The 25,356-nt window shown below is 43.2% G+C and overlaps 7 protein-coding genes across 7 annotated transcripts; 3 read left to right on the top strand and 4 right to left on the bottom strand.

Annotated features, from left to right (window-relative positions):
• Positions 1-74: 74 nt before the first annotated feature.
• LOC128722653 (chaoptin) lies at positions 75-5,970 on the bottom strand. Its single transcript, XM_053816329.1, has 4 exons — positions 5,831-5,970; positions 5,465-5,609; positions 3,978-4,781; positions 75-3,915 (listed from the first exon to the last, which is right to left on the bottom strand). Exons 1-4 carry the CDS (start codon positions 5,953-5,955, stop codon positions 757-759), a joined length of 4,233 nt encoding a protein of 1,410 aa, XP_053672304.1. The 5' UTR covers positions 5,956-5,970; the 3' UTR covers positions 75-756.
• Positions 5,971-9,670: 3,700 nt separating this feature from the next.
• On the bottom strand, positions 9,671-11,448 carry LOC128724428 (uncharacterized protein CG4449). The gene is made up of 8 exons (XM_053818154.1): positions 11,403-11,448; positions 11,235-11,330; positions 11,043-11,096; positions 10,885-10,965; positions 10,586-10,824; positions 10,408-10,476; positions 10,042-10,345; positions 9,671-9,972 (listed from the first exon to the last, which is right to left on the bottom strand). Exons 1-8 carry the CDS (start codon positions 11,446-11,448, stop codon positions 9,671-9,673), a joined length of 1,191 nt encoding a protein of 396 aa, XP_053674129.1.
• A 916-nt stretch (positions 11,449-12,364) lies between these two features.
• On the bottom strand, positions 12,365-13,644 carry LOC128724427 (E3 ubiquitin-protein ligase FANCL). Its single transcript, XM_053818153.1, has 3 exons — positions 13,570-13,644; positions 12,551-13,471; positions 12,365-12,481 (listed from the first exon to the last, which is right to left on the bottom strand). The coding sequence occupies exons 1-3, from the start codon at positions 13,642-13,644 to the stop codon at positions 12,365-12,367; spliced, it is 1,113 nt and encodes a 370-aa protein (XP_053674128.1).
• Positions 13,645-13,862: 218 nt separating this feature from the next.
• LOC128726002 (ubiquitin-like domain-containing CTD phosphatase 1) lies at positions 13,863-15,179 on the top strand. Its single transcript, XM_053819781.1, has 4 exons — positions 13,863-14,025; positions 14,158-14,225; positions 14,294-14,546; positions 14,630-15,179. Exons 1-4 carry the CDS (start codon positions 13,863-13,865, stop codon positions 15,115-15,117), a joined length of 972 nt encoding a protein of 323 aa, XP_053675756.1. The 3' UTR covers positions 15,118-15,179.
• Positions 15,180-15,613: 434 nt separating this feature from the next.
• LOC128724426 (uncharacterized) lies at positions 15,614-19,400 on the top strand. The gene is made up of 4 exons (XM_053818152.1): positions 15,614-15,787; positions 15,876-16,028; positions 16,096-16,514; positions 16,598-19,400. The coding sequence occupies exons 1-4, from the start codon at positions 15,614-15,616 to the stop codon at positions 19,398-19,400; spliced, it is 3,549 nt and encodes a 1,182-aa protein (XP_053674127.1).
• LOC128722974 (uncharacterized) lies at positions 19,254-20,544 on the top strand. The gene is made up of 2 exons (XM_053816671.1): positions 19,254-20,337; positions 20,410-20,544. Exons 1-2 carry the CDS (start codon positions 20,165-20,167, stop codon positions 20,510-20,512), a joined length of 276 nt encoding a protein of 91 aa, XP_053672646.1. The 5' UTR covers positions 19,254-20,164; the 3' UTR covers positions 20,513-20,544.
• On the bottom strand, positions 20,415-21,229 carry LOC128722973 (ADP-ribosylation factor-like protein 2). Its single transcript, XM_053816670.1, has 2 exons — positions 21,152-21,229; positions 20,415-21,071 (listed from the first exon to the last, which is right to left on the bottom strand). Exons 1-2 carry the CDS (start codon positions 21,214-21,216, stop codon positions 20,582-20,584), a joined length of 555 nt encoding a protein of 184 aa, XP_053672645.1. The 5' UTR covers positions 21,217-21,229; the 3' UTR covers positions 20,415-20,581.
• Between the last annotated feature and the right edge of the window lie 4,127 nt (positions 21,230-25,356).

Here is a 25,356-nt window from a genome sequence, read left to right as displayed (position 1 = left end):
ATAAATGACTTTCGGTTGTAAAAATTAATTTTCCGTACGCCAGCCTTGGCTTTAGGTCTATTTATTTAGCTCATATAGAATTATGGTTTACTTACAAAGCACATTCTTCATACTGTATTCCCTGCCACGGACGGGCAAGTTTTAACGGGACGCCGCCTGGTGAGCTGATCACCAACCGGGCGTTCGCAATGCTTGCGAAGCTTCTACCCAGGTTGATAGCACCAGAAAGAGAGATAGAGAGAGGTGTAACGTTATCCTTAACTAAATCGCTTCTTACATACGCTTCGGTATTAAATTAAGGCTGAGCATTTTACGGTCCCCTAGCATAGATGTAACGATCACCCATCGGTGGACGAAAGAAGGCAAGGATGTGCTAAGGATGTGAAATGGAATGTACGTGTGTGCGTGTGCGAGTGAAATAGGAGTAGAAAAAGACAGAGAGAAAGCAGATCACTTTGGATCGTATGTGCTAGAGATGGATCCGTTCCATAATGAAACGTTATGAAGATCACCCTCGTCGTTCCTGCGAACGCTGCGAATGGGTGCCTTTTTTGTTCTAATCTAAACCTGTGAATGGTCGTAGAGATTATGCTAAAGAAACGCATTCTCGTCATACATACATGCACACTCATACACACTATTCCACCGACGTGGTTCGTACACATTTTAATACATTTTTGCACGATTGAAAGTCAGACGACAAGAGGACGGTGTTGCTGGTTTAAAATAAAATTAACCAGCCTTTCGTTCGTCGTCTCATCGGTACACCTTATCATCCTGGTACACGATGTACGGATTGTGGGAGGAGTGCGTAAGCGTGCCAGGACCTGACGATTGTTGCTGCTGTTGCTGCTGGTGATGAAGAGCGGCCTGGCTGGACAGAAGCGAGTGGTTTTGGTACTGGTACGGTATCCGTCCGATCGTTGAATAACTGGGCCTGGGTTGCGTTGGTGAACCGTTCGGTTTATACGGCAGTGTGGCGTAACTTTGCGCGTACGGTGGTGCCAACGTTGGGTACATGGCCGCTGGTTGGCCCTTCTTGCCAGTATAATTCACCTGCAACGTACCCGGCATACCCATCGGCATCGGTGGTCCACCCCGGTGATGATGGTGATGCTGATGATGCTGATAGCTGTCGTTGTTCATCTTCAACCGGCAGATGCAGATGCAGATGATTAGCAGGAAGATGAACACAACAACACCCCCGACGATACCGATGATGAGTGTGTCATCGTTGGCGGAGGGCATCTTTTTCAACGGTGGCATCGCACCCGACGATCCGGCCACCTTCGATTTGGAACCCTTGGTGCGTGTCGTTGTGGAGGAGGACACCGGTGAGACAGGTGGCATGCTCCAGATGATGTCATGCTCGGTTGTGGCCGCTGATTTGGTCATTTGCACCTCGGAAGTGTAGTTGTAGAAGCTAATTGTTGGTGTTGGTCGCGTGCCCGTGCTTGAAACCGGTTGAGCTGGTTGCGTCGGTTGGGCAGCTGGTTTGTTCCGGCTTTCACACACCAACTCGATATCTCCGACCTCCGTAAGAAGCCGTCCAGCGACGGGAGGTGGACTAGCACAGCGCACCTGATCGGGTACCTTAGCGGCCAGGATCCAGCGACGGAAGGCACGAGCCTGACAATCGCACCGTACCGGGTTGCTTGCGAGTCCTTCGATCTGGATGCTGTTTTTGCGATCATCCAGTGAGCTCAGGAACGGTTGCGTGAGTGTACTGACACGTGATCCTTCGATGCTGAAGTCGATGTGTGCGGATCGGGGAAGCGGAAGTAGCAAACCCGGTGGCAATGCCGTCAGGGAGGTGTTGTGTAATCGAACGGTGAGGAAACGATTACGCAGACCGGCGAAAGCGCCGGATGAAAGGCTCTGCAAGGCGTACCCGTGCAAACCGAGTGTGTGTAGCTTCGGATGATGTAGGACTTGCAGCTGATCCGACTCGAGGTTCGCATCCTTCGCCTCGATATCGATGGCGGCCAGTGCTGGGAGTTCTTGGACGATTCCTTGCACGTCTAGATAACCCAGTTTGGCGTACTGGTACGCCTCCAGCACGGCTAGGTCCTTGAGGGGTTTGAAGGCGTTTTTCTCTAACCGTGCCAGTTCGGGCAACTCGCGGATGTGTAGTTCCGTCAATCCATCCAACCGTTCGAACGTGTGTGCCGTGATCGAGCGGATTGGATTCGCCGAGAGGTCGAGATACCCAAGCAGACCGAGCTTTGGCCAGATATCCCGGAGTCCGTCCGCATCCACAATCGCATTATGCGAAAGGTCCAACCGTTCCAGCAACGTCACCTTCTCGAAAGCTTTCGGACTAACAGCAGCAATGGAGTTGTGGGATAGGTTCAGGGCACGCAGATATGGTGTCTCCAGGACCGGTAACTCCCGTACGCCCGTTCCAGCGAGGTTAAGTGTGCGGGCTGTCTTCGGTTGTCCGAGAAGGGTCGCGATCGCTTCCGGTGTGAGTGGGTTGTACGAAAAGTCTACGTGTTTCGTGTTGATCATGAGCATGTGGCCTGCCCGTGGGACCTCCCGGATGACGTTCCGGCTGAGATCTAGCGTTTGAAGCGTGTCGTGTTGATCACCGAATGCTGCCACCGGTACACCGGCCAGTTTGTTGCCGGCGAGTGATATCCGCTCGAGCCGTTGGACACGGCTCTTCGCCAGGAGCTGCTCCGGCAACGAAACCAGCCGGTTGTCACTCAAATCGAGCATTTCGAGCCGCAGTGTGCCTTCGAACGAACGCTCGGAAAGTCGCTCGAGTCGATTGGAGGCCAAATCGAGGACCTGCAGCTGCGAGGAGTTGTGAAACGCCATGTCCTGTACGGAATCGATCACGTTTTCGCGCAGATATAACTCGCGCAGGTTTGCTAACCGTCCGAAATCGAGCTGCTGTACGGTGGAGATCCGATTGCCAGATAAGTCGAGCACTTCGAGCAGATCAAGTCCGGCAATCAACTCGGGTGGGAACACCTCCAGCCGGTTGTTGGCGAGCAGGATCTTCCGCAAACGTGGGTGAATTTTGAGCGTGTTAGAGGTGAAACCTTTCAGCGCGTTGTCCGATACATCCAACACCTCCAAAGCCGTCTCCGTAGTGAACATGTCAGCTCGCAGTTCCTGCAGCGCGTTCTGACGCAGGTTAAGCGAACGCAGGTTAACCGTGTTGACAAACGAACGAGGACGCAACTGTTCCAGCCCGTTGGATGCGAGCGATAGGTCGAAAAGGTTATTCAGATTAAGGAACGTACCCTCCTCGATCACCTTCAGCTGGTTGTGGTTGAGCAGCGCGATCCGCAGATCCGTGTTGTTGTGGAACAGGTCGGCCTGCAGCATTCGCAACCCACAATGGCTGACGTCGATTACCTGCAGTTTGGCGAGCGGATAGATCATGGTACGCGTCACCTGCCCGATGTGTTCGTTACCACTGACGTTCAGGTAGAGTAGGTTTGGAAGACCATGGAACGAATCGATCGCCAGATCATCGATGCTGTTCGAGCTCAGGTCTAACCGTCGCAACTTTGGCAGGGCGATCTTGCGCAGTGACGCGATCCGATTGTACGACAGCTTGATCTCCAGCAAGGTGCTCTCAAGTCCTTTAAACGTGTCCTCACCGATTACACCCAGGCTGTTGCCTGAGATGTCGAGATAGATGAGCTTGCGGAACGCCGCGAAGCTATCACCCGGCAACTCGCGGATGACATTTCGTGACAACGAAAGGTAGCGGATGTTTTCCGGCTGGATCGACTTCAGGATGCTGGATGATAGGGCTGCAACTCGGTTGAAATCAAGGTACAGGTTCGACAGCTTCGGGAGACGTCCGAGAGCACTGCCTGGGATAAATAGGATGTTGTTGTCGCGCAGAATAAGCGTCTGCAGGTTGTCTAACCCCTCGAATGCGTCGTCTTCAATCTGGAAACAAAATTTCATGATCAAACCGGAAATAGAAGCAGAACAATCGTAATCCAACTCACCGTTCGCAGCGAGTTGAGGCTTAAATCGAGGTACTTCAGCAACAACTGCTCTCGGAAGGTACCCGGTAGGATGGTGGCGATCGAGTTACGACTGATGTCCAGGATCTGAAGGCTTCGCATCTGCGCCAGATGGTTCGATTCCAGCTTGGCGATGTTATTGAGCGAAATGTTGAGGACCTTCAGCGCCACCACGGACCCAAGCGCCTCAGATGGGAACTCGCTCAACAGATTGTCGGATAGATCGAGCTTTTGTAGCACATCCATACCGGCCAGGGCACGTTCGTCGACGTGTCCAAGCTGGTTGCCCGCTAGCAGGACTTCCTTCATGCTGCCTAGGTTGGCGAAAACCTTCGATTTTAGGCTCCGAATACGGTTGTTGCGTAGGTCCAACCGTTCCAGCTTGTTCGAGAAGTTGAACGCATCCGGTTCCAGCATGTCAATGCGGTTGCTGCGCAACGAAAGCAGCTTCAAACTGGGCAATTCCTTCAGGGCAGCCACCGGAATTGTGGTGATTTTGTTCTGATCAAGGTACAGCTCCACTAACCGACGATTGCCATCGAAGATGCTTTCCTCGAGTGCGATGATACGGTTACCCGACAGATCGAGCACCTTGAGTGCTTGAAGCGCTTGCAGGACATCGGTGGAGAATATCGGGTTCAGGCTGTCGCCGAGCAGATTATTTGCCAAGCGAAGCTCGGTCAGATATTCGGCCACACTTGTGAAGAGCGTTTTGGTGCCGAACGAGCGGAGTGCATTGTTGGAGAAATCAAGCTTCCGCACGGGAGCATTTACGATCGATAGGTCCTGGAAGTGAAAGATATAATGATTTTCTGAAGCCATCGAAATGAAGCATTTCAAACAATTTTAATTTTGATAAGCTACGAAAATGCACAATTTGATGCGGAAGATGGCTTCTCAATTTAAAGATTGATTGAGTAATGTGGAAAATATTTTTTTTTCTAATTTTGGTCAAAAAAGTTTTCATAAATTGGTGGCAAATATCACGTTTTATGTGCAAAAGATATTGAACATTTGTTGACATAATATTCCTAAAACCGTCAAGTACAGTATAAATGCTTCTATTCGAACTTCTAATTGCCGTTTTCATGCATGATAGAGTAGAATTTAAATCATCAATTTGAGAAGAATAGAGCACATTTAAAAACATCAAAAACTGCTGCTTGAAAATTCCCTACAATTCGTGTAGTAACTAAATACAAACGAAACCTCTTCGAGTGATGTTGAATGAGTCGTTAAAAATTGATATGCTTAAAGGCTAATCTCTAGGTCGAGATCGAGTGTTGGCATCGATGTTTGGTCGAATAAAGCCATCGTTTTGCATCGTTTAAGGTCAGTCGAAAGAAGCGCAAATTGCACCAATTTCAAGCCTACAAAAGCCAACCGCTTCAGGCAAACGGAAAATCGAAACCCAAAAACCCATCTTAAGGAGCAAGCATTACACTTTCGAACGTGAGCCCCATTCTTACCGGCAGCGTCTGGTGACCGCTGTTGCGCTGGGAAAACGAGATGATCGGAATGCCACTCGGAAACGGGGCCGTTAGCGTCGTTCGATCGCAGTTTACGTTCACGAACACGTACTGGCTGTTGTTGCCAGCGGTTTCAATGTTGCATCTGTTTGGTGTTTGTTGTTGCGACGGCGATAAAGGCGGAAAAAGGAGTGAGAGAGAGCGAGAGAAAATGAAAATGCGGTTGAGCGTGCGATCAAGACGTTTGACCGTGAAAAAAGGAATCGATCGAGCCAAATGGGGCCGACAAAAATCGCTCCCCACCGGTGTGGATTGGCGTGAAATTTTTGAGCCCAAACAGAGGGTCCTGGGCGTTTCGATATTTACCGGCACGGTATCTTTAGCAAAGCATCCAGATCGGTGCATGGGCGCCACGCACACGAGACAGAGGCAAGGATGCACGCGAGCAGGAACAAACGCTTAGGCAAGCTGTCGGCAATTAGTGAATTCATATTTCTGTGTGGTTTGCGGGGGCCGCTGCTTGTCACACACGGGCCTGTTGTGGGAGAAAGGTATGGATTTATTATCATCTTTCGTAGAATTGTTCGAAAGTTACGTTCGTTATTTAGACGCTAACATGATGTCTGCCTCAAAAAAAGGCCCAAGTAGAAACAGGAGTTATTGCACATTTGTGGAGTGTTCGTGTTCAAGGCGGTTTTTAATTTATGAAATTCAACAATATGATTAAATTCAATCCATTTGCAAGAGGCGAAAGGTACTTTAGGGTTGTAAAATACAAACCTAGCGATAAAATAATGGCGAAAGGGTGCATATTGTTTTCACAATTGGCATGCAACTAATCTTCTTCTTCTTTACTGGCCCTCTCACAATTGCAACTAATCAAAAACATGATATCATATATCATCGATTTCACGATAGTGAATCATGAATTTTAATACACACTCATATGCATCGATACAGTATTTTAACAACATTTTAATTTAATTTAATTTTTTTATGCAATTCTAAGCACAAATATAACATTTATTATATTATATAAATTTGGAATTGATGATGTGCTCATTCAACTTTTCAATTAAGAAAAACCGGTGGTTCTTCTTGGAAAGTGAATACAACTAGGAAGTGGTAATAGTTGTTACTGCATCAATCGTATTTGAGATGAGCAATAATTGGCTATGGAATTAAAACAACTAGGCAGCAAACAGGATGCCTAGAGTCTCGCCTATTTGATATGTAAAGCTTCGGCCCAACTGCAGCATTACCGCAGTAAAAACTCCCCATACAAATATGCGAAAGGTCAGCGAGGTATTTATTCTCCGGCCAATTTCTTAGCGCACAACCAGCGACCATACACTCGGATCGAAGCGAGACTGAAAATCCTCAATGCTATCTAAACAACAGCTTGATTAACATATTTTTAGCGTATCGATTGTGACCACAGCCGTGTGGCAACGTTCAAACGCCATCAAGGTCGACCACAATCGGACCTGGTGCATTTCGTTCGTATTGATGCTGTTCAGGCTCCGCTTTACTCTAACTGCCCCGTTCGAGAGTGGGAGTTTCGCTTTGCTCAAAACGGCCATCGCTGTGGTGTTAAGAAACGCGAATAATGTGCGCCAAAAGCGGCTTGCCATGGTGCGAGAGAAATTAGACGAAATTGAATTCATTTTCCACCCGCAGCCTGGACGCAAATTTTCCGTCGATCACGCGCTCTGATAATTCGACGCTCTGAACCGTTCGTTTGCTTGGCTATGCCTAGATTATGGCATGCCTTTAAAATATTTGAACAGGTTATGGCTCTCGCTCGCTCGTTCGCTTCTCTTTCTCGCTTCTCGTTGCTATCTCTTCTTTCTCTTCCCATTCCACCAAGCACTCGTTTCCCTTCCATCCGTTCATATACTCCCCCTGCGCGTTGACGATCGTCAGCGATCGCAGCATCCTGCGGTTACGCTACGATCGTCCACATCGCGTCTGATGATCGAAAGACCATTGAATCGAAACATAGCGAATGGGCAAAATTGCGCCATTGTCGCACCTTGGCGCTAAAAACCACTGGCACCGTAGGCCACTCGACGCACAACGTTTATCCGTAGCCTCTTCGACGAGAGCGTTAGAGGGGTCGGAACGCGATCGGAAGAAAGGCGAAGAAAAGGTGAAGAAAAGGCGAAGACGACAGTGAGGCAAATAATCTTGAATATTTTCAATGAAACGTTGCACAAGTCCAAGCCAATCGCGCGAGTTCGTCGCCTGCCCGTGCGGACAAGTCTTTCGGTTTTGGCATTTTCGTGGGAGCAATACAGGTGAGCGATGGAGCGAGACAGACACAACCGAACCAAAGCGACCGCGGTCCGTGCCGTGGCTGACACGCATGAGGCGCTCACGCACTCACCACCTGTTTTTCCGTGCCCAGCATCTCATTCACAGCTTTTCTAAGCAGTAAACGGTAAAAAAAATGAGAAACTTGAAGCAAGAAAAAAAACAACTACACACACACACACACATGCGCTTACGCACGATCCGCGGTGAAGAGAAAGAGCATCCCACGGAGTCCCTTCGCGGCGGGGCAACGGTGTTAGTGTTGACCTCAAAAATTAAATGAAAATAAAGAGGTGAACAAAAAAAAAAGGTACACCGCTCAGCACGAGAGATTCAACACACGGGCGTATCTCTTTCTTGCCTGGTGGGACCCCTTTTCTCCCAGCAGCAGACCGGTGAGACGAGGTTCCGTAGGCATGCTATGCATGAAAAATTCGAAAGTGGTAAACTGGTTATACGAAGAATTCGATAACGCGGCGCAGAGGGAAGCGATGGAACCTCAAACGGAAGGGATGAATGGACGGATGGATGGCTGGATGATGATGATGACGACGACGACGATGGTGATGAAGACGAAGGCGACGGCTATGGTGATGATGATGATGATGATGATGATGATAGGATGCCGTATCTCGGCATGGATTTCGATTGGAATGCAAGATCGATAGTAGCGAATGGCTAGCGTACATGCGAGTGAGTGAGTGAGCGAGAAAGGTATATGAAGATGCTGAAATGCTGCTGAAAGAAGGGTGTCGCGCATAACACTGTCCAAGCCTTTTTTTTCCTCCCCATTGTGTGTGAGCGCCGTCTTCGGTTCAACACTGCTTTCTTTTCACACACATTAGGTTTTTTTTTTCACCTTCTCTTACAACTCGCTTTTCTCGCCAGCGTATTCGAGGGTGAGTTTTCCTTCGATGGAAAACTGCGAGCAATCGGTCTACCGTTCAATGGACGGAGGAGGATGCGTCTGGTCACGATCACACCTTAGTTGGTCAATATTTGCACTTTCAACATAGTGGAAATGGTACCCATTTTCCGGTAATAATCAACGAGCATATACGGGCACAAATTCTTACATTTGAAATAAACACGCACACACGTCACACGGTACACGTTGATGCGTCGCTGGCGCAGACTGTAGGACCGCGAACTAGCGCGGCTCCCGGAGGCTGAATGCTCCGTCCGTTTACAGAGCCTGTTTTATTTTTCTCTTACTAGGGCACCCAGAATTCCTCACAAGAACCCGTTAGACGGCGATCGTCCGCGCGAAACGTTGCTGTAACACTGGTTAGCGCGTACACACCGTAGCCTCTGCACAGGTTGCGCACTGGTCACTGGTTGGCACACACGCACGCCGATCACGGATTACCGTAAGATGGTGGCCGTTAGGCGGTCTCTGCACACTCGCGCTTAACACGCGTACCAGCGAATACCGACCCTTTCGCATCTACAGCAGCCTGCAAACTGAGCGCCAATGTTGGCGGTCACGAGAGCTCTACTGAGATGTGATCGGTCTTGCCTGTCCAACGCATGCGATCATGATCGTTGGAGCTCACGGCGCACGGCTCTCTTAAGATACCGCGATCATCAAGAAGCGGTTCGGTCTGCTGAGCCCACGCAAGCGTTCGTTGAAGGTACATCAGTGTTGGTGTAGCGTTAAGAGCCAGGTGCTTCACTTGAGAGATGCAATGCCACAACCTTGTTTTCTCATTTCGTTGTAGGTGCGTGAAGATGCAATGCGAACGACATGTATGCGAGTATCAAATGATAAAGTGCAACAGGTTATCATAACCATTAGAAAATTCAAATCAACCATGCTAAGCGTACTACGTACAAAAAATGCGTTTATTGGACTTTATGGACTTATGGACTTATAACAAAACACACATACTATTTGACAAATCGTATGTCCATCATCTCATCACCCTCAAGCTCTAGATCGTCCGGCTTGCTATTGTTATCAACCTGCTCGCCGTCGAAGTAAAGTCTAATATTATTGGGATGGCAGTTTAGCTCTTCGGCGCACTTGATTATCAAAACGGACATGGTTTGATCCTTTCCTATCTCCAAACGCAGCGGTTCCTTCCGTTTTTCCATTTGCACTTTGACCGTAATAGCGTTGGTATTTATGCAGCCCGATGACGCTGGGGCTTTAGCCATAACAGGCGCTTTATCCTTCAAAATTCGACCGGCTAGATACGAGATAAAACAAAAGTCATTTATACTGTTCCATCAGAATGTGTTAGAAAGAAAGTACATACAGATAAATTGGTGAGGTTTGTAACCGATAGAATCCGGTGTGTCGGTGGCGTAAACTATTCTATCATCCAAGTTCAGCAGAATGCACGACTTATCTGCAGACTCCTTTGCGGCTAGTCGGGCAATAATGTCACCAAACTTTTGGAATTTACGAAGAATGAATGTATCAACACCCATGCCCCACTTAACTTTGATTCTCATTTCATAGTTTTCGGTTTCGAAAGAATCATCCGCAGCGTTGTGCAGCTTCGGAAGTGAATCATCTAGCAGAGATATCACCTCATCATCATCAGAGTCTACGGATATCTGTAAGGATATGATTTGCTAAGCGGTCATTGTCCTTACATCTATGTTATAGCATTACTTACGACATTCGAACTTGCTGTTGCTGCTCTTGAGCTCGTAGTAGGTACATCATCGTCCGGATCTAATACAATCTATCGTGCAGCAAAAAAAAAATTATGCATTATTTTCACTGGTAACATGAATTGAAAAATGTTGGCGAAATACGCAACGAAATAATCGTAACTATGGTTATTTACATACCACATCCAGCGCAGCATCATTGCCACCATTTATTCTTCGGGATCGACGTCGTGTAGCTGGCATGCTGGGAGCTACTACTGGCAACAATACATTCGATACCAGCACATTTAGGTGTGATAATTTCACCAATAAAGATTCAATCTTTTTTTTGAACTTTCCATCGTTTGCTCTCCTTGAAGGTTTTTTCTGGTAATTATCATTCAATAAAGCAATGCTGCGTTTCATTTTGGTTGCATGACCTGTATAAAAGATTAGTATGTTCATTCGAGCATTGGGTAAAGAAAACTTGGTTTGCTTACTGGACTTGAGAAATTCATTTACCACTGGGTTGTTGGTTTTATAAATTGAATCAAATAGATTATTTATTCGTTGCATGTCATCTAAAATTGTTGTAAAGATAGTGCATGCTGCTAGAAATGTCGAAATTACAAATCCACGGATGCCATCAAAAACTCACCTTCTACATTGCTGTTTTGAACAATATTGTCTATGGACGGAGTTGATGAAGGTTCTGAAGCGGGAACAGGATCGGACGACCTGGTGGGGACATTTTGTGCTATAGCAGTTGCATTTTTGGGATTGGATTTCGATCGATGTCCTTTTAGATTTTTTCCCAGTTTACTCCTGCTTTTGGTTTCTTCTCTTTTACTTGATTCCTCCTGATTGCATCCTTGGTTTGGTTCACTAGAAATGCCGTTTTCTACTTCGGATAACGCGCTTGTAGATGCGAAATCATCGTCGTAGTCTAACGAATACAGCGTGAATGTTTGTTAGCAAATCAACCACGTTATCGCTAGTGAGAAATAAGCTAGCTTACTTTCAAGAAAATTATCCAAATTTCCAAAAATATCACTCCCGGACATCGTATCAACTAAATCTTAACGGATATATCGTACTGAAAAATCCACAAACCAATAAACGCGCTTATATTATTATTATATCGACAGTCAGTTGAAGATTTGACAACTGATTCGAATCATAACATATTAGTGCAAAAGGTTGCGATGCTTGTTTATGTTCAGATAGCAAGTGAATACAATTAGTATAAGTGATTAAAATTTTCTTCTGCAGGAAATATCACAAAACCAGAAGAAAAAATCCCAACATAAGCTTCCAAATATTAAATGCTGACTGGAGGAGCCCTACCGGTAAAACTATAAAAAACATCAAAAACTTCGCATAGATCAACAATATATCAATATGAGGAACCCCTCAGTAATGAGGAAGCAGATATAAACACAAACCAGCCAAAATAGAAATTTCAAATCTACGAGATAAACAATTCAACCATATCAACCAACCAAACTAACCAACCGAACCTAACAATATAACAAAACTAATCAAAATAAAACAAACCAAACAAAACAAACCATAGAATAACAATTACAACCCAACCTATCCAAGCGCACTTGACTCCAGCTAGTCGAACCTACAAAGAAGTGGTCATCCTTTGAAAATACTTGAAGTGGCCCCTAGGGGTATTCAATATATATTCTCCCTATTGATTTTTGCATTAAATGTTATGCTTTTTTCGATAAATTCGTGAAATATTATTTTGATTGACTGACTGATTTGACAACGTTCAGCATGCTGCCTTTGTGGGGCGCGTGTTCTTGTTCATGGTAGGAGCACTTGCCAGAAGAGTCAGCTCAATTATAAATTAAACGTTAATTAACGCTTAGTTACAAATGAAAGTAAACGTTATTTTCTCAATAATGTAAAGCGATACAATATCATACGTATAACAACATAATAATATTTATTGAAATTTACACTCACTTAAGCTAACAAACTCATTATATCGTCAAAACTTGAGGATATTTTGTGTGTACAGAATGGACATTTTCCAATAGAGATTGAGAACATCTTTTTACTCTCCCGTTGTGCTGAAAACCACTGAAAAGATAAGTTTGAAAAGGATCAAAATTATGATTTTGTTCAAAGCAAAATCATGTGATGTTACACCTCTCTGAGACAATGGACGTGAAAAATAAGCTTGCATTGGTCATTGTCACACGAAATTATTGGAATATGGTCATCGGTATCGTGATAGTCCATGCAGATGCCACAAGATGTTTCGCATTCCGATGCACTACCTACAGGTCCAGTTGGTCGCATCGGAAAAGCAATCATGTTGAATATTCGAAGTAAATTGGTGTAAACGTTATATTCCGGGTCCCAATCTTTCTGTCTATCATCGTAGGTTTCTCTTAGCTTAGCAACTAATTTTGTGGGGCCAAAAAACGCTATATCCACCGCGGTTTGTTGTAGCGGATGCAGGGCAACTTTCAAAAACACTTTCTGATCATATTTGAAAATTCTGTAGGTGGTTCTGGTGTCTATCTTGGCGGGAAGTATAACATAACAGAGTTCATCGATGGTGTTTAAATTGTTGTAAAATTCGTCTAGCTGCTCGAGAGTATCCAAAAACGTTTGAATGTGTCTTTGCAGCGAGGTCTGCCGTTTGAACATCTCCGATACTTGAAGAACGGGTAGAGTGTGCTGGCTCACTCTGTAATCGTGGCCTATAGTTCGTTTTAGTGTAATCTTGTGCTTTTCTTTATTTTCAAAGCACGAAAATTCTACAACCGTTAAATTTTGGTCAAATTCTGCTTGACAACCGTATTGACGATTAATCGATAGTATCTCCAATGATAGCATAACCAACACCGTTGATTCCTGATTGCTTATAGCAGACGATGAATGAGCATTAAGTTTAGTGTCGAAACGTTGAAGAGATTTTAGCAGGCTGTCAACATAATTATCAACTTCGGGGATGGCTGATAGCTCTGGGCCTAAAATTACCGGGGAATTACCCCGAAACACATTTACTCTGTGCTTTTCCGTGGATGGATAACATGGGAAACAAAATTCCAATTTGAAAACCTACCGAAAAGGGGTATATTACAAATGTAACAGTGAAGTTAAACAAAGTTTAATATGGTTTAAAAGTTTAAATAGAATCCGCAATCACTCAAAATTACTTGCTTATACAGCCCTATAAAATATGATGGTTCCATCTGCACCAGGAATGGGTATTTTCGCAAAAAGTCCTCCATATTCTGAATAGCACACCAATTGTTTCTTATGAGTACGTTTACTATGAGCTTTCGCGCCTCGCTGTGGGTTGTTGTGACTTTTCACGGCGTTCAATATGACGCATTCAAAGCGATACCAATTAATGGTGTGCTGTCAAAATCGCTGCAGCTAGCAAGGATAAACGGAAGCTGCGAAAGAAAAACATCTACTCTACAAGAAGGCTAAGGCATTTATGGAAATGGACACGAAAGAGGTTACGTTTATCATAAAATGGAGTGGAAAAGAATATCCCATTGAGGATCTCACCGAACATGACACGGTTGCTGTTCTGCGGCATGAGATCTGTAAAAAAACACAGGTCAGACCGGAACGACAGAAGCTGCTAAATTTGAAGTACAAAGGTGGGTGCAAAATGTAGTAGTTAAGCTGCAATAGTATGCTGCACTGATTGCAAAGAAAGAGTGTACGTAGAAATTGCCGAAGAGAGTAGCTTCTAATGTTATCGCTTCTTACGCTGCAATGCATGATTACAGGAAAGCCGGTAACAGATGATGTTAGATTGGGAGCTTTAGAGCTGAAGCCCAATTTTAAAGTTATGATGGTAAGTACGGAGTTGAAAGTAAAACGGTAGTATGTATGATTGACTATTGTAATATTTCGCTACAAAAGGTAGGTTCGTTGGAGTCTGATATTAAAGAGGCCTCCTCGAGACCATCGGATATTGGAAGTGTCGTGAACGATCTGGACAATGAAGAGGAAGACAACGTTCCATTAGAAAACAAGGATGTTTTCTTAGCTAAAATCAACAGACGCATTAAGGATTATAATCTAAAAGAGATGAACCCACCTCGCGAAGGGAAAAGGTTGCTTGTGTTGGACATTGACTATACGATATTCGATCATCGTTCCGCGGCTGAAAATGGTACGTATATGTTTCGTTCGGCTGGCCAATAAATCGGAGGGCAATAAATATTAATTTGGGAATTCTGTATCGTTTTATCATAGGAGCTGAACTGATGCGACCATATTTACACGAATTTTTATCATCAGCATATCAAGATTACGATATTGCGATTTGGTCGGCTACGTCCATGAGATGGATAGTGGAAAAGATGAAGCTTCTCGGCGTAACGGATGAATCACGGGATTACAAGCTGGTGTTTATGCTAGATGATGCAGCAATGATTACGGTGTTGTGCCCGTTGCGCGGTGTAATTGAGGTTAAACCGTTGGGTGTAATTTGGGGTAAATACAGCCAGTACTCGTCGAAAAACACGATCATGTTCGACGATCTGCGCCGAAACTTTCTGATGAATCCCAAGTCGGGATTGCGCATCAAACCATTCTCCGAGGCTCATCTGAACCGTCACAAGGACAAGGAATTGGTCAAGTTGGCAAAATATTTGAAGGCTATTGCGGAAAACTGCGATGATTTTGATACACTCAATCACCGGCGGTGGGAGGATTATTTGTCAAAGAAACGATCTCATTGATTTCTGTGGTGTTAGCAGACGGGATTCGCCCATTGTCGATAAAATCGCACTGAAAAGTTGTATGTCGGGAATAAAAGCAAACAAAGCTGCAACATTTGTTGTTATTTAAAAACGTATTTCAAATATTCAGATCGGCAGCTTTTTATGTGGATCAAAAAAATGTAAGTGCATTAGTGCATCATGATCGAGTGCATGCCCATGAAAGTACAGAAAATAATGCAATTGCCAGCAGTTGCATTATCCTGGACACAAACCTTGGTTGCAGATAATTTGATATTTTTAGTTGAATTTCGATTTTTTGACAGCTTCTCGGTGGCTTCGCTTTGTCGAAACCCGTAATTGTCAAACAATGCAGGGTATTTCTGCTCTTGTAGCAAAAACAGTGCAGGATGTTGGGGCTAAAATTTGTTGATTGTTGATTTGTACCAATCTACAATCGAACCGTTGGGTTTACTACTAAAAGAATAGCTACTTGTGGCTGGCAGTAAACAGCACGATGGAGCGGTTCTCGATAAACATTTTACATCAGCAAGTGCAAAATATTTGCCGTTTGTGTGGTGTAGATAATCCGGACAAAGTTCTAATACTAGATTTGCAAGAGACCATTTACATCACCGACGAAGAAGAACCTTCGTTGGCCAGAAAGATAGAGGAGTGTGTCGGAATTAAGGTAAGAAAATCGAATGTGGGCCAAAAGTCCTAAAGCTCTGATACCGATTCATTGAATGTTTGTTATTTTTTATTTACTCACTAAACAGGTGCATAAACAAGATCAAATGCCTCAGCAGATATGTTCACTGTGTGTGGATAAGGTGAACGATTTCTATGAGTATCGTTTAATGTGTGCTTCGACAAACCTTCAGACGCGTACCATTCTTAACCTACCTATTGTATATCCTTCAATATCGTTGGTAAGTATTTCTCATGCCCTAACGGGACTGTTGACAAACGGAAATTTATTACGCGTGCCTTTCGTAGATGAAATCCGAAGCCCCACCCGAGGAAGATGTCAAGAATTTCATAGACGGCAAGAAAACGAGTGCAAAACGTGGTCCAAAAACGAGAAACAAAAAAAATTCTCAAGGCTTAGGTGAGGCATGCAGCAGCGACCAACCTGATCTGAAGCCAACACTAGAGGCATCGACTGAAAAGAGGATGAAGTATGAGTACTGTTGTCAGTACTGCAAGGAGACGTACAACCAAAATTCCGACCTCGAGCGGCACCTCGTAGTGAAGCACACACCTCTGATACACAAATTTGGCTGTGCATCGTGTATGGAGTACTTTGACACGGCCTCTGAGTACAAAGATCATAATTTGTGGCACAAGCTCACACGCATGCCGTTTGGTTGTTTCCGATGCAAGAAGAAATTCGTGAAGATCGGGACGTTGAACAAGTAAGCGCATGGCTGAGCATCGCCACATTGTAGCCGTAGTGTCGTAGGTTAACAGATAAATCGAATTTCCTCCATTGTTTCAGGCATGTTTTAATGAATGCTTGCATTCGAGTGTCTAGCGTGAAGAGTGCTGCAATCATTGCGCCTGATTTGCGCTGTACTCTTTGTAAGAAAGTGTTCAAAACTCGAAACCTGTATGAATGGCACGCGTGCTTTATACGGGCGCGGGCTAACTGCCCGAAGTGTGGGAAGTATTTCTTGAAGAAAAACCTTCTCACGCGCCACTACATGCTGTATTGTACTGGGACACTCGCGCAGCTGGAGCCAATACTGATACCTAAAGACGAATCTAGCGCGGTAGAATCTGCCAATGGTGTGCTGAACGCATTAACTCGCGAAGGAGGAAAGCGAAGAGGGCGCCCTTCAGCTTCGGCACGAGAAAGTATGAAAGTAGAAACGATGGAACTACCGCTATCACCGCTACACGAATCGCCTGATATTAAACTGGAAACTACTACCGCCGATGGAAGCCTGCCTTCGAGCGAGGAAACGTTCGAACACATTGCGGAGGGCGAGCGCAAACGTGCGAAGGCTAGTTTAGAAGAAGAAACGGATAAGATAGCCGCACTGTTGCGCTCTGGAGCGTCGGTTGATGGAAACTCGGATATCACTACCATCAGCAATATGCTGTCCTCAGTGAATGAGGCTATCGCGTCCATCTCGAAGGTGCGCAAAAAGAGGAAGAAAAAGGATCGAACGGATGAGGTTCCTGGGACCGCCAACCCACCGATGGTTGTGTTGGCGATGGCTAACATTAAGCAAGAGGAGAGTGACGACCAAAGTATGCTTGCAACATTGGCGAACTGTGAAAGCGTACAGAATGGATTGAATGCAGATGCTGCAATCCCCGATGGTAACGACGAAATTAGCGATTATGCCAACGACGAGGCTGAAGTCGGGGAAAGTTTTGCTGACAATGACGATGGTAACACTGACAATGAAGATAACGACGCAGCTGTCGGATGCGCTTCAAATAGGACACCTGACCTCTGCTCGATTGGTAATGCAGCGGATATGTTCCCGCCGGACTTGCCTGCTACATCACAGGAGGCTGAGATCGAAGAGGAGTTGCAACCGACACAACATTGTGTAGTACAGATGAAACAGGAACCGATGACGTTCGATGAGGATGTACAGCGAAATGATGAAAGTTGTGAACCTATGGCAGCATGTGTCGTTGTTAAGCAAGAACCCCTGGATGAGGCGGAACCTGAGGAACCCCTATCTCATCATTCTGACAACATGTGTCCTAGTTCGCCCGTGTCAAAATATCAGGCGCTGCGAATAAAGATCAAAAAAGAAAAGGGACTGCTGAACGCTTCAGTAATTGAAGGTGCTACCAGTTTACTTCCTACGCCGCCAACGGAAAATACTTTACGTGAACCAATGAACTATCCTGAAGAAAAAATGGACACCGGGATGCGCATAAAACAAGAACAGCTTGATATGGATGAAAATACGCATAGGGAAATAGACGAGATGGAGGCTTGTCCTGATTATTTGACATCCTTCGATATTACGTCAGTACGAGTTAAAACTGAATCGCAGGATGATTTAGCTGGACATTGCACAGCGATACAACCAGTATTTGATGAAGGCGAGCCGACAGGAGGTGTCGATTTCATTGCTTTTGATGGAACGCGCATCAAACAGGAACTTAGCGACGAGGAACGAATCGGAAGGAAGACAAAAGCACCTGTTAATGGGTTTCTTTGCAGTCAGAATGCGTTGCGTAAATCATTCAATCCACTAAGTTTGTCGATTGGAAGAATAATCGGATCGAAGTCTAGCCAGCGACCGGGTGGCACCTCGAGTCTCAAGTCAAACGTAATGATTAATCCATTTGCTCTGATGAAACAAAAGAATAGCCATCAGGCATTTAATACGTCGGAGGATTCCTCATGCAACGAGACATCCTCGCTTAGTACGCAATCGGAACGGTTAAGTTTGCCGGTGATATCGCAGGTAAAATCGATCAATCCCGATGAACATTTATCGGTGCCTAGTGCCGGTACCGATTCTGCGGTGTTATCGGAAAACGAACCCACTAATGATGAACCCAGTGCAAGCAGGTCGGAAGAATCGGAACAATTACAACCTTCAACGTTAGCAGATTCAGTTACAGAAGAGCAAACGGCGTGCAATATTTTTCCACCGAAAAGCGTTAGCGAGCTCACGATAGCGTCTGTTACAACGATTCATGAATCAGTTCAGAATGATGCAAATGAACGGGAAGACAACTCAAAAGAGCCCGATTGTCAGAAAACAGCGAATGAGCCAACGAAATCGGATGACGGTATCTTGCAGGTTGATGAGCGGAATAGTCCTGAAGTATTTGGAAAAGAGCTGGATTCGTCGAGCCATAATTTATCTGTTGATGAACAGAAGGATCAGGAGTTGAAGATGCAAGGCGGGAATGCAAACGACAGTTTTGCAATTACTGAACCACATGTTTTATCTGTTGATGAACAGAAGAATCAGGAGTTGGAGATGCAAGGCGGGAATGCAAAGGACAGTTTTGCAATTACTGAACCACATGTTTTATCTGTTGATGAACAGAAGAATCAGGAGTTGGAGATGCAAGGCGGGAATGCAAAGGACAGTTTCGCAATTACTGAACCACACGTTGAGTCTCAAGACAGCAGGTGTGATGTGACCGAAAATGTGGTCGAACAAGAAACAAACTTTGATAAACAACAAACGCCAGTAATGGAAAAGGAAGAGGAAACTAGTTCTAATACCAGTACACAGAACGAGAAAGATAATCAGGGGGAAGTCTTTTCCAAAAGTGATATTCGTTCGGAGGATCCTTGCTTGAAGCCATAGGTAGAATGCAACAGTTTAGTTAGAATTAACATGTATCAGTGTATAGCTTAAAACAAAAATTAGATTTTTTTGGAAACTGAATTACTGATCGAAACTAAGTTGTCGTTCGACACACTTCCGCACTCAGTACATCCCGATTTAAATTTTTGACTCACCGGGTCTATGTAGAAAAGGGATTTTTACATCAAATTTTTCATTAGCTCTATACTTTACTTTGCTATTCCGTAAAAATGGAGCCGAATCGTCTTACGATTTTAAGATTAAAAGTTTGAAACTTCTTTTTATTAAACCTTTAAAAGATTATTTTTTTGACTCGTGTATGTTACACTCTTTTGGCAGGATAGTGCGATTTTGGGGAATAAACCTGCCTTGGAGCAATATTGATTCTTTGAAGCAGTTGGATTTCTTTAAAACGATTGCGAGACATGTACCAAACGGTTGGAAAGGTAAATAATTGTGTACATAGTGAGGGAATTAATATATATATAACAACTATCCGTTAGGTTCAGTCAATAGTGCATTTGAAAATAAAATTTAAAAAGAAAATATACGTATTAGACTCATACATTCAGATGAATAAACACGTAAAGCATTAGTGAAATACATTAAAAAAAAATTTGTTTTACGAGCATAAAATTCAAGCACTATAGCTAGAAATGTTTGACCGAAATTAAACGTGCATACGTGTAGCACCTGGTTGTCATGGGATACAGCGAAAGTTTTATTCGCAGTTCGTGTTGCTCGTTTGGAATAGCAAATTTGTCATGGCAGAAGACAGACTTAGGAACGCCGATCAGCCTGCATGGATTACTCCGGAGGACATCATCGCGCTGGAGGCACTCTGTTTGGAACAGATTCGTCAAGACATTCTCTACAACGTTAGGAATGAAGCGAAACTCAGGGCGGTGCTGACAACGAAAAATTATGAAGATTTTAAGTAAGTTTTTTTTACCAAACACGAATCTTGAAACGGAATTTTGATTGTATTTTGAACCGAATTTGTCCGTAGGAACATCGTTGATACAGCACATTTGACGCCATTAAGTACCAGTGACAAAATGAACTCAAAAACAAAACATCGCATCTGGAACAGCGCATCACGTTGCAATTGAATTTACATTGGAATGGAAAATAAATATAGTGATATGGAGTATGTCAATCGTTTCGTTATTTTAGTAGTGCTAATCCAGAGTAAAGATTCGTTTAGAAATATCCTCCACCAGCCAGTCGATCGCCTCTACCAGTTTGCCTCCCGTGACGGCACTAACGCTTTGTATGGACCAGTGATGCGTTTCTATTTTATCCAGCAGTAGAATGTCCTTGATTTCGTTGGCCGTCAATGCACCGGGTAGGTCTTGCTTATTGGCCAGCACGAGCAATGTCGCACCGGCCAGTCGTTCTTCCAGCAGCAACAGCTTCAATTCCTCGCGACATGATTCCATGCGCATTCGGTCTGTGCTATCAACGACCCATATCAGCCCATCGGTACACTCAAAATAATTGCGCCAATACGATCGCAGCGATTTCTGTCCTCCGACGTCCCACATGTTTAGCACGTAATCATTGTAGTGTAGCGTTTTGATGTTGAACCCAAGCGTGGGCGATATTTGATCGATAGGTTCACCGTTGAACCGTTTTAGAATGGTAGTTTTTCCGGCATTGTCCAGACCTCTGCAAAACAGAAAACAATTAAACGGCATTAATAATTAGATATTTTCTATTGATGGAATTTTTTCAGCTCCACTACGCACAATAGAAGTATTCGCATCTCCTTTTCTTTTTGTTTCATCTTCTTTAAAATAGTGAGAAATCCCATCTTGTCTGGAGAAAAGATGAATCGGAACGGCTGGCGATCAAGTTGCTTATATTTACATTTTTTCATAAGTGACAGCGAAACGGAACAAAACAAAGCAAAAGACGGCATTGAACTTTGTTTATTACTGCTAGTTGAAGTAGAATCCAAAAAGCCTCGAAACTGTGGTAATCGCATTACAAAATAGCTTTATGTAATAAGAAAAATATCAGTAAAACAAGCTCTAAAACTGCATGTATTGAATTAACTTGCTTAAATTAACTTGTAAAAATGTGTTGCTACTTAATGTTATAATTTAATAATTCCTTGAAGCACAAGTTATTGTAAAATGATGTAGCCCTTAAAATCCCTCAAGATGATTCGAAGCAATGTTAAAATTTTCATCTGGATCGGAGATCATGTAGTTTTGGATTCCTAGAGTATAATTTAACTTCAACGGGTTGCTTGATTCGTGTTTTAAATTGAAGGACCTCTTAAATCTCAACAGCGAAACAGATAAGTTCTAAAGATGCTAACAATATTACTGTTTTTTAAAATCAATACACCCATTTCATTCAAAATAGCTTTAGCTTTTTGAATAAGGATGCTTAAGCTGTACCATCGATAAGGATCACTAAAAGTTTATTTACAAAGTTTGTTTTACAAAAAGTAGACAGGCTGGTAATGCTCGCTTTCGGAGGTAGAAGTATTGTGCGAAACGAAAGTATCGGTAACCACCTAATAATAAACACAGGAAACGTGCGGTGTATAGAAAGGATAAGTGGTTTTTGCTTCCTTGATTATAAAACACGAAAAACGCAGCCAGTCTATTTGGGTAAAAGCATATTCTGGGAATCCCACATGGTCTGCAAAGCAGATGGCAATTTTAACGTAGCTCCGAACCATCTTGAAAAATTAGTTATACCATTTTATAAAATCTATTTTAACAAGGATTTATCTTTAATTTTTGCAACAGAGAAGTAAATTGAAAAGTAGTTTATGTAATCGACAGTCATACAATTAAATTTATATGTTATCGTGTAGTAAGGCTTCTATCTGCTTACTTAACTGGAGTTAGAACCGCTAGCGGTCTAAGCCTTTATGTATTCTCTCCATTTGATCATTTGTCCATTTGATCATGTCCATTTGAGTATCGTAAAAAGAACGTTGGACTGCGTTATGCGGTCCCATACGATTAGCGTGGCTTCCAAACATATTTCGAAAATCTTTTTGAGCATCTTCTGCTCGAAGGCGAGTTAGCAACATCACAAGGTGCTTCAAACCATACAGTTCTAGTTCAGATTCCCCCCACGAGTAATATCGGATTCGAGAGTGTCGCGACGGACGGAAACGATGTGATTGTCACATCACCAACGTACGCACTCCAAAGGGACACCCAGAAAGGATGAGATGATCACATCCCCAACGTAAGTACTCCAAACCACGAAGCTACAGACCACCTTCAAAGCAACCCTTCGACAAGCTGCGTGAACGTATGTTTAGTCTAAGCTAGGGCAATCGCAAACGGATATTCTAAGAACAGACGCGATCGAACGCGATCGGGCCTCGAACCATATCCAGATAAATTTCCATATAAAAAATTAGTGGCACACCAAGCTGAGCTCGATTGTAAGGTTCAGATAGTAAGGACTTGTTGTCCAAAACGAAAATTAAACAAAATTATGTTTTATCTGCACCGAGCGGTCGTTTGCCATAACTCGCGGTTAAGAAGATTTCGTAAGAATCAGACAGATTAGGATACAACAATCAGAGTAGATGATCGTTTAACTGCCATCCTGCAGCAAAAACGGGCATTCCCTGAATTTCCAACGCTGAATTCCCATTTCGTTCACAGTACCTAAAAAACTACTTATAGTACGTTTTTCAACGACAATATAATTGCCTGTGCTAGATTTTGACCCATAAAGGGTAGACTTTTCGATCAAGTTCCAACAAATATAAAAAAACATTGTTACTACCTTTTTCAAAAGCACATTGGTGTAATGTTCATTTAAGGTAAAAAATATGTTTTTGTCTCTTTTATTACTGCATAGAACGAGGAAAAGAAAATCTTCCACCCGTCTATCGTTTGCTACAAAACCGTTACAGGATTTACCCATTCAGCGTATGGGATCGTATTACGAATAGGTTGGAAGTGCGGAATGCGCGTGCGATCAGTTCAGTTTTACACGATCACTTACCAGAGCAAGACGCGACTCGTTTCCCATACGAGAAGAACGGACGCAGCAAAAAAAGTGTTTAATGTTTCGTTTCGTCAATTTTTGTATTTTTGCTAGTATTGGAATTTAAATTTACGTATACCCGTTTGCTTACATTAATTTGCATAAAGTTATTCCATTTTAGTTATGAAATTCTTTTTATTATCAAACTGATATGAATATTCCACGACCACAGTGTACATTTAAATATGCCTCGCAATCATATGGTCGACATAAAGTGCTTATAAGAAGATAATTTAATTAGTTTGTGGTTAAAAAGATTGGTGTCTGGTGAATATCGGGTTAAAAAATGTCTAGTGAATATCGGTGTTACAAATTGGTATAACCAGTGCCGTGGACAGCCAACAAATGCGATATAAAAAAAATCTACGAAAGTTATTTGAATAACGAAATTCTATGCGTGTGTGACAATTTGAAATACGATTCTGTGAGAAATGGGAAATGAAAACGTTGAAGTACCAAGGATAATCCATAAATGTGAAAAGAGAGAACTAGAGAGTGATGTGATTGCCGTACATTTTCGAATTGGGTTAACCTATTGGAAATTTAGATATAAGACCCATCGGACTTTGACTTAAATACTCCGATGCTTCGCAACTTAGTGCACTCTACTTGACTGATTTTTTGTAACGTTCCCGTTAGACCATTTGGGTAATGTTGCTTTTGCCTACCTGTTGAAGGTTTTAGTTGTTCAAAGGGTACAGAAAACTGTTAGTGTAACAATAAATAAAAAATTACCCTTGGAACATGTACTCCATTTTATCGTGAACAGATAGAACATGTGAGCCTAGTGGTTTGACATGGGTAGTCATGGGTCTATCATTTTTACTACAAGGATTTTATAACAAGGATGCTTAGCTCTTCTTCTACTTATCCTATGTTGACACTTTTTTGAGAAGTTATTGCTGATATATTAACTTACATGGACTCTGGGTGAAAATCAACCTATGCAAATCAAAGAGATCACTCGCTCGTACAGAGGTTTTTTGTGTTCAGACGGGAGTGTCTTCTTCATTCAAATTTTCTTCGCCTTATACACAATGCCTTATAATATAATGTGTATAAGTAAGATAAAAGATCTTTAAGCTAAGCACTTATTATGCCCACATGTTCTTTACTATTGCTTCGCCGTATATAGGTTTGGACTAACATTTTCATTTCATTTTCATCGTCCATGATCGTTAATATTGGATGTTTGGTGTATCGCAAGTTTCAGTTAACGTTATCGTCGGTTCTTACATATTCTCGGCTGATTCTTTCTTTACAAACTAAACTTATCTCTTTTCGTTTTCTTATTCTTGGTTGCATTATGCACCAATATTTATTTCTCTTTGAATCTGCATTTTCTCAGATTTTTTTTTTGTTTACTTACTATTTCCGACGAGATAAATAGTCCTGTTTCTAACAGTACCTTTGGGGAGTGTAATTCTTAGCCCGACTATACTGGTGTGAGGGAAAATTATTCCTTATATTATTCAAATTATTATTACTTTATTCTATTCTATTCTTTATTCTATTCTATGTTCTATTATATATATACCCTATTCTCGTGCTAAACTAAGCAATCGTCATAGTCAGCATAATTTGCATTGCTAAGATGAGGTGTGGGATCGCGTTCGAATTTCCCCTGATTATGTTATGTTTATTCTGGTTTTATGATCGCGGTCGCGTTGGTCCCTTCAGAATGAGCGATCACGTTTGTCGCGAAGTCCTTTCGCTGATTCAACACTTCTTGTAAACAATCCACGTGACGCCCGATGGATTTCTTCAGGTGTTGTTCCATAGTCATTGTTCTTCCATAGCAATCCGACTTCGTATCTTCCATTTTTGTATTGCAGCGTATCTTTCAAAATTATTTTTGCGTCTGCTGAAGAACTTGGCGATTCCTTTACTGGTTTAACACCAAAATCTTCTATCGAGAAGT

This window comes from Anopheles nili, chromosome 3 (assembly GCF_943737925.1).
Source record: "Anopheles nili chromosome 3, idAnoNiliSN_F5_01, whole genome shotgun sequence".
Taxonomy (NCBI): domain Eukaryota; kingdom Metazoa; phylum Arthropoda; class Insecta; order Diptera; family Culicidae; genus Anopheles; species Anopheles nili.
This window is presented reverse-complemented; position numbering and strand designations above follow the sequence as displayed.

What these genes read in the sequence shown, in the direction of transcription:
- LOC128722653 (XM_053816329.1), bottom strand. Translation starts at nt 5,955, where the DNA reads ATGAATTCACTAATTGCCGACAGCTTGCCTAAGCGTTTGTTCCTGCTC. An exon ending in GCGGTCACCAGACGCTGCCG is followed by an intron (nt 4,782 to 5,464) that starts GTAAGAATGGGG and finishes TTTCACTTCCAG; the next exon opens with GACCTATCGATCGTAAATGC. An exon ending in GCCTCAACTCGCTGCGAACG is followed by an intron (nt 3,916 to 3,977) that starts GTGAGTTGGATT and finishes TTTTGTTTCCAG; the next exon opens with ATTGAAGACGACGCATTCGA.
- LOC128724428 (XM_053818154.1), bottom strand. Translation starts at nt 11,448, where the DNA reads ATGTCCGGGAGTGATATTTTTGGAAATTTGGATAATTTTCTTGAAA. An exon ending in TCAAAACAGCAATGTAGAAG is followed by an intron (nt 10,966 to 11,042) that starts GTGAGTTTTTGA and finishes CAACAATTTTAG; the next exon opens with ATGACATGCAACGAATAAAT. An exon ending in CAACAGCAAGTTCGAATGTC is followed by an intron (nt 10,346 to 10,407) that starts GTAAGTAATGCT and finishes ATATCCTTACAG; the next exon opens with ATATCCGTAGACTCTGATGA.
- LOC128724427 (XM_053818153.1), bottom strand. Translation starts at nt 13,644, where the DNA reads ATGGAGGACTTTTTGCGAAAATACCCATTCCTGGTGCAGATGGAACCA. An exon ending in TTATAGGGCTGTATAAGCAA is followed by an intron (nt 13,472 to 13,569) that starts GTAATTTTGAGT and finishes CCTTTTCGGTAG; the next exon opens with GTTTTCAAATTGGAATTTTG. An exon ending in ACGTCCATTGTCTCAGAGAG is followed by an intron (nt 12,482 to 12,550) that starts GTGTAACATCAC and finishes TTATCTTTTCAG; the next exon opens with TGGTTTTCAGCACAACGGGA.
- LOC128726002 (XM_053819781.1), top strand. Translation starts at nt 13,863, where the DNA reads ATGGACACGAAAGAGGTTACGTTTATCATAAAATGGAGTGGAAAAGAA. An exon ending in GCTAAATTTGAAGTACAAAG is followed by an intron (nt 14,026 to 14,157) that starts GTGGGTGCAAAA and finishes GCATGATTACAG; the next exon opens with GAAAGCCGGTAACAGATGAT. An exon ending in CCAATTTTAAAGTTATGATG is followed by an intron (nt 14,226 to 14,293) that starts GTAAGTACGGAG and finishes TCGCTACAAAAG; the next exon opens with GTAGGTTCGTTGGAGTCTGA.
- LOC128724426 (XM_053818152.1), top strand. Translation starts at nt 15,614, where the DNA reads ATGGAGCGGTTCTCGATAAACATTTTACATCAGCAAGTGCAAAATATT. An exon ending in AGGAGTGTGTCGGAATTAAG is followed by an intron (nt 15,788 to 15,875) that starts GTAAGAAAATCG and finishes CTCACTAAACAG; the next exon opens with GTGCATAAACAAGATCAAAT. An exon ending in AAGATCGGGACGTTGAACAA is followed by an intron (nt 16,515 to 16,597) that starts GTAAGCGCATGG and finishes CCATTGTTTCAG; the next exon opens with GCATGTTTTAATGAATGCTT.
- LOC128722974 (XM_053816671.1), top strand. Translation starts at nt 20,165, where the DNA reads ATGGCAGAAGACAGACTTAGGAACGCCGATCAGCCTGCATGGATTACT. An exon ending in AAAAATTATGAAGATTTTAA is followed by an intron (nt 20,338 to 20,409) that starts GTAAGTTTTTTT and finishes ATTTGTCCGTAG; the next exon opens with GAACATCGTTGATACAGCAC.
- LOC128722973 (XM_053816670.1), bottom strand. Translation starts at nt 21,216, where the DNA reads ATGGGATTTCTCACTATTTTAAAGAAGATGAAACAAAAAGAAAAGGAG. An exon ending in GAGATGCGAATACTTCTATT is followed by an intron (nt 21,072 to 21,151) that starts GTGCGTAGTGGA and finishes TCTGTTTTGCAG; the next exon opens with AGGTCTGGACAATGCCGGAA.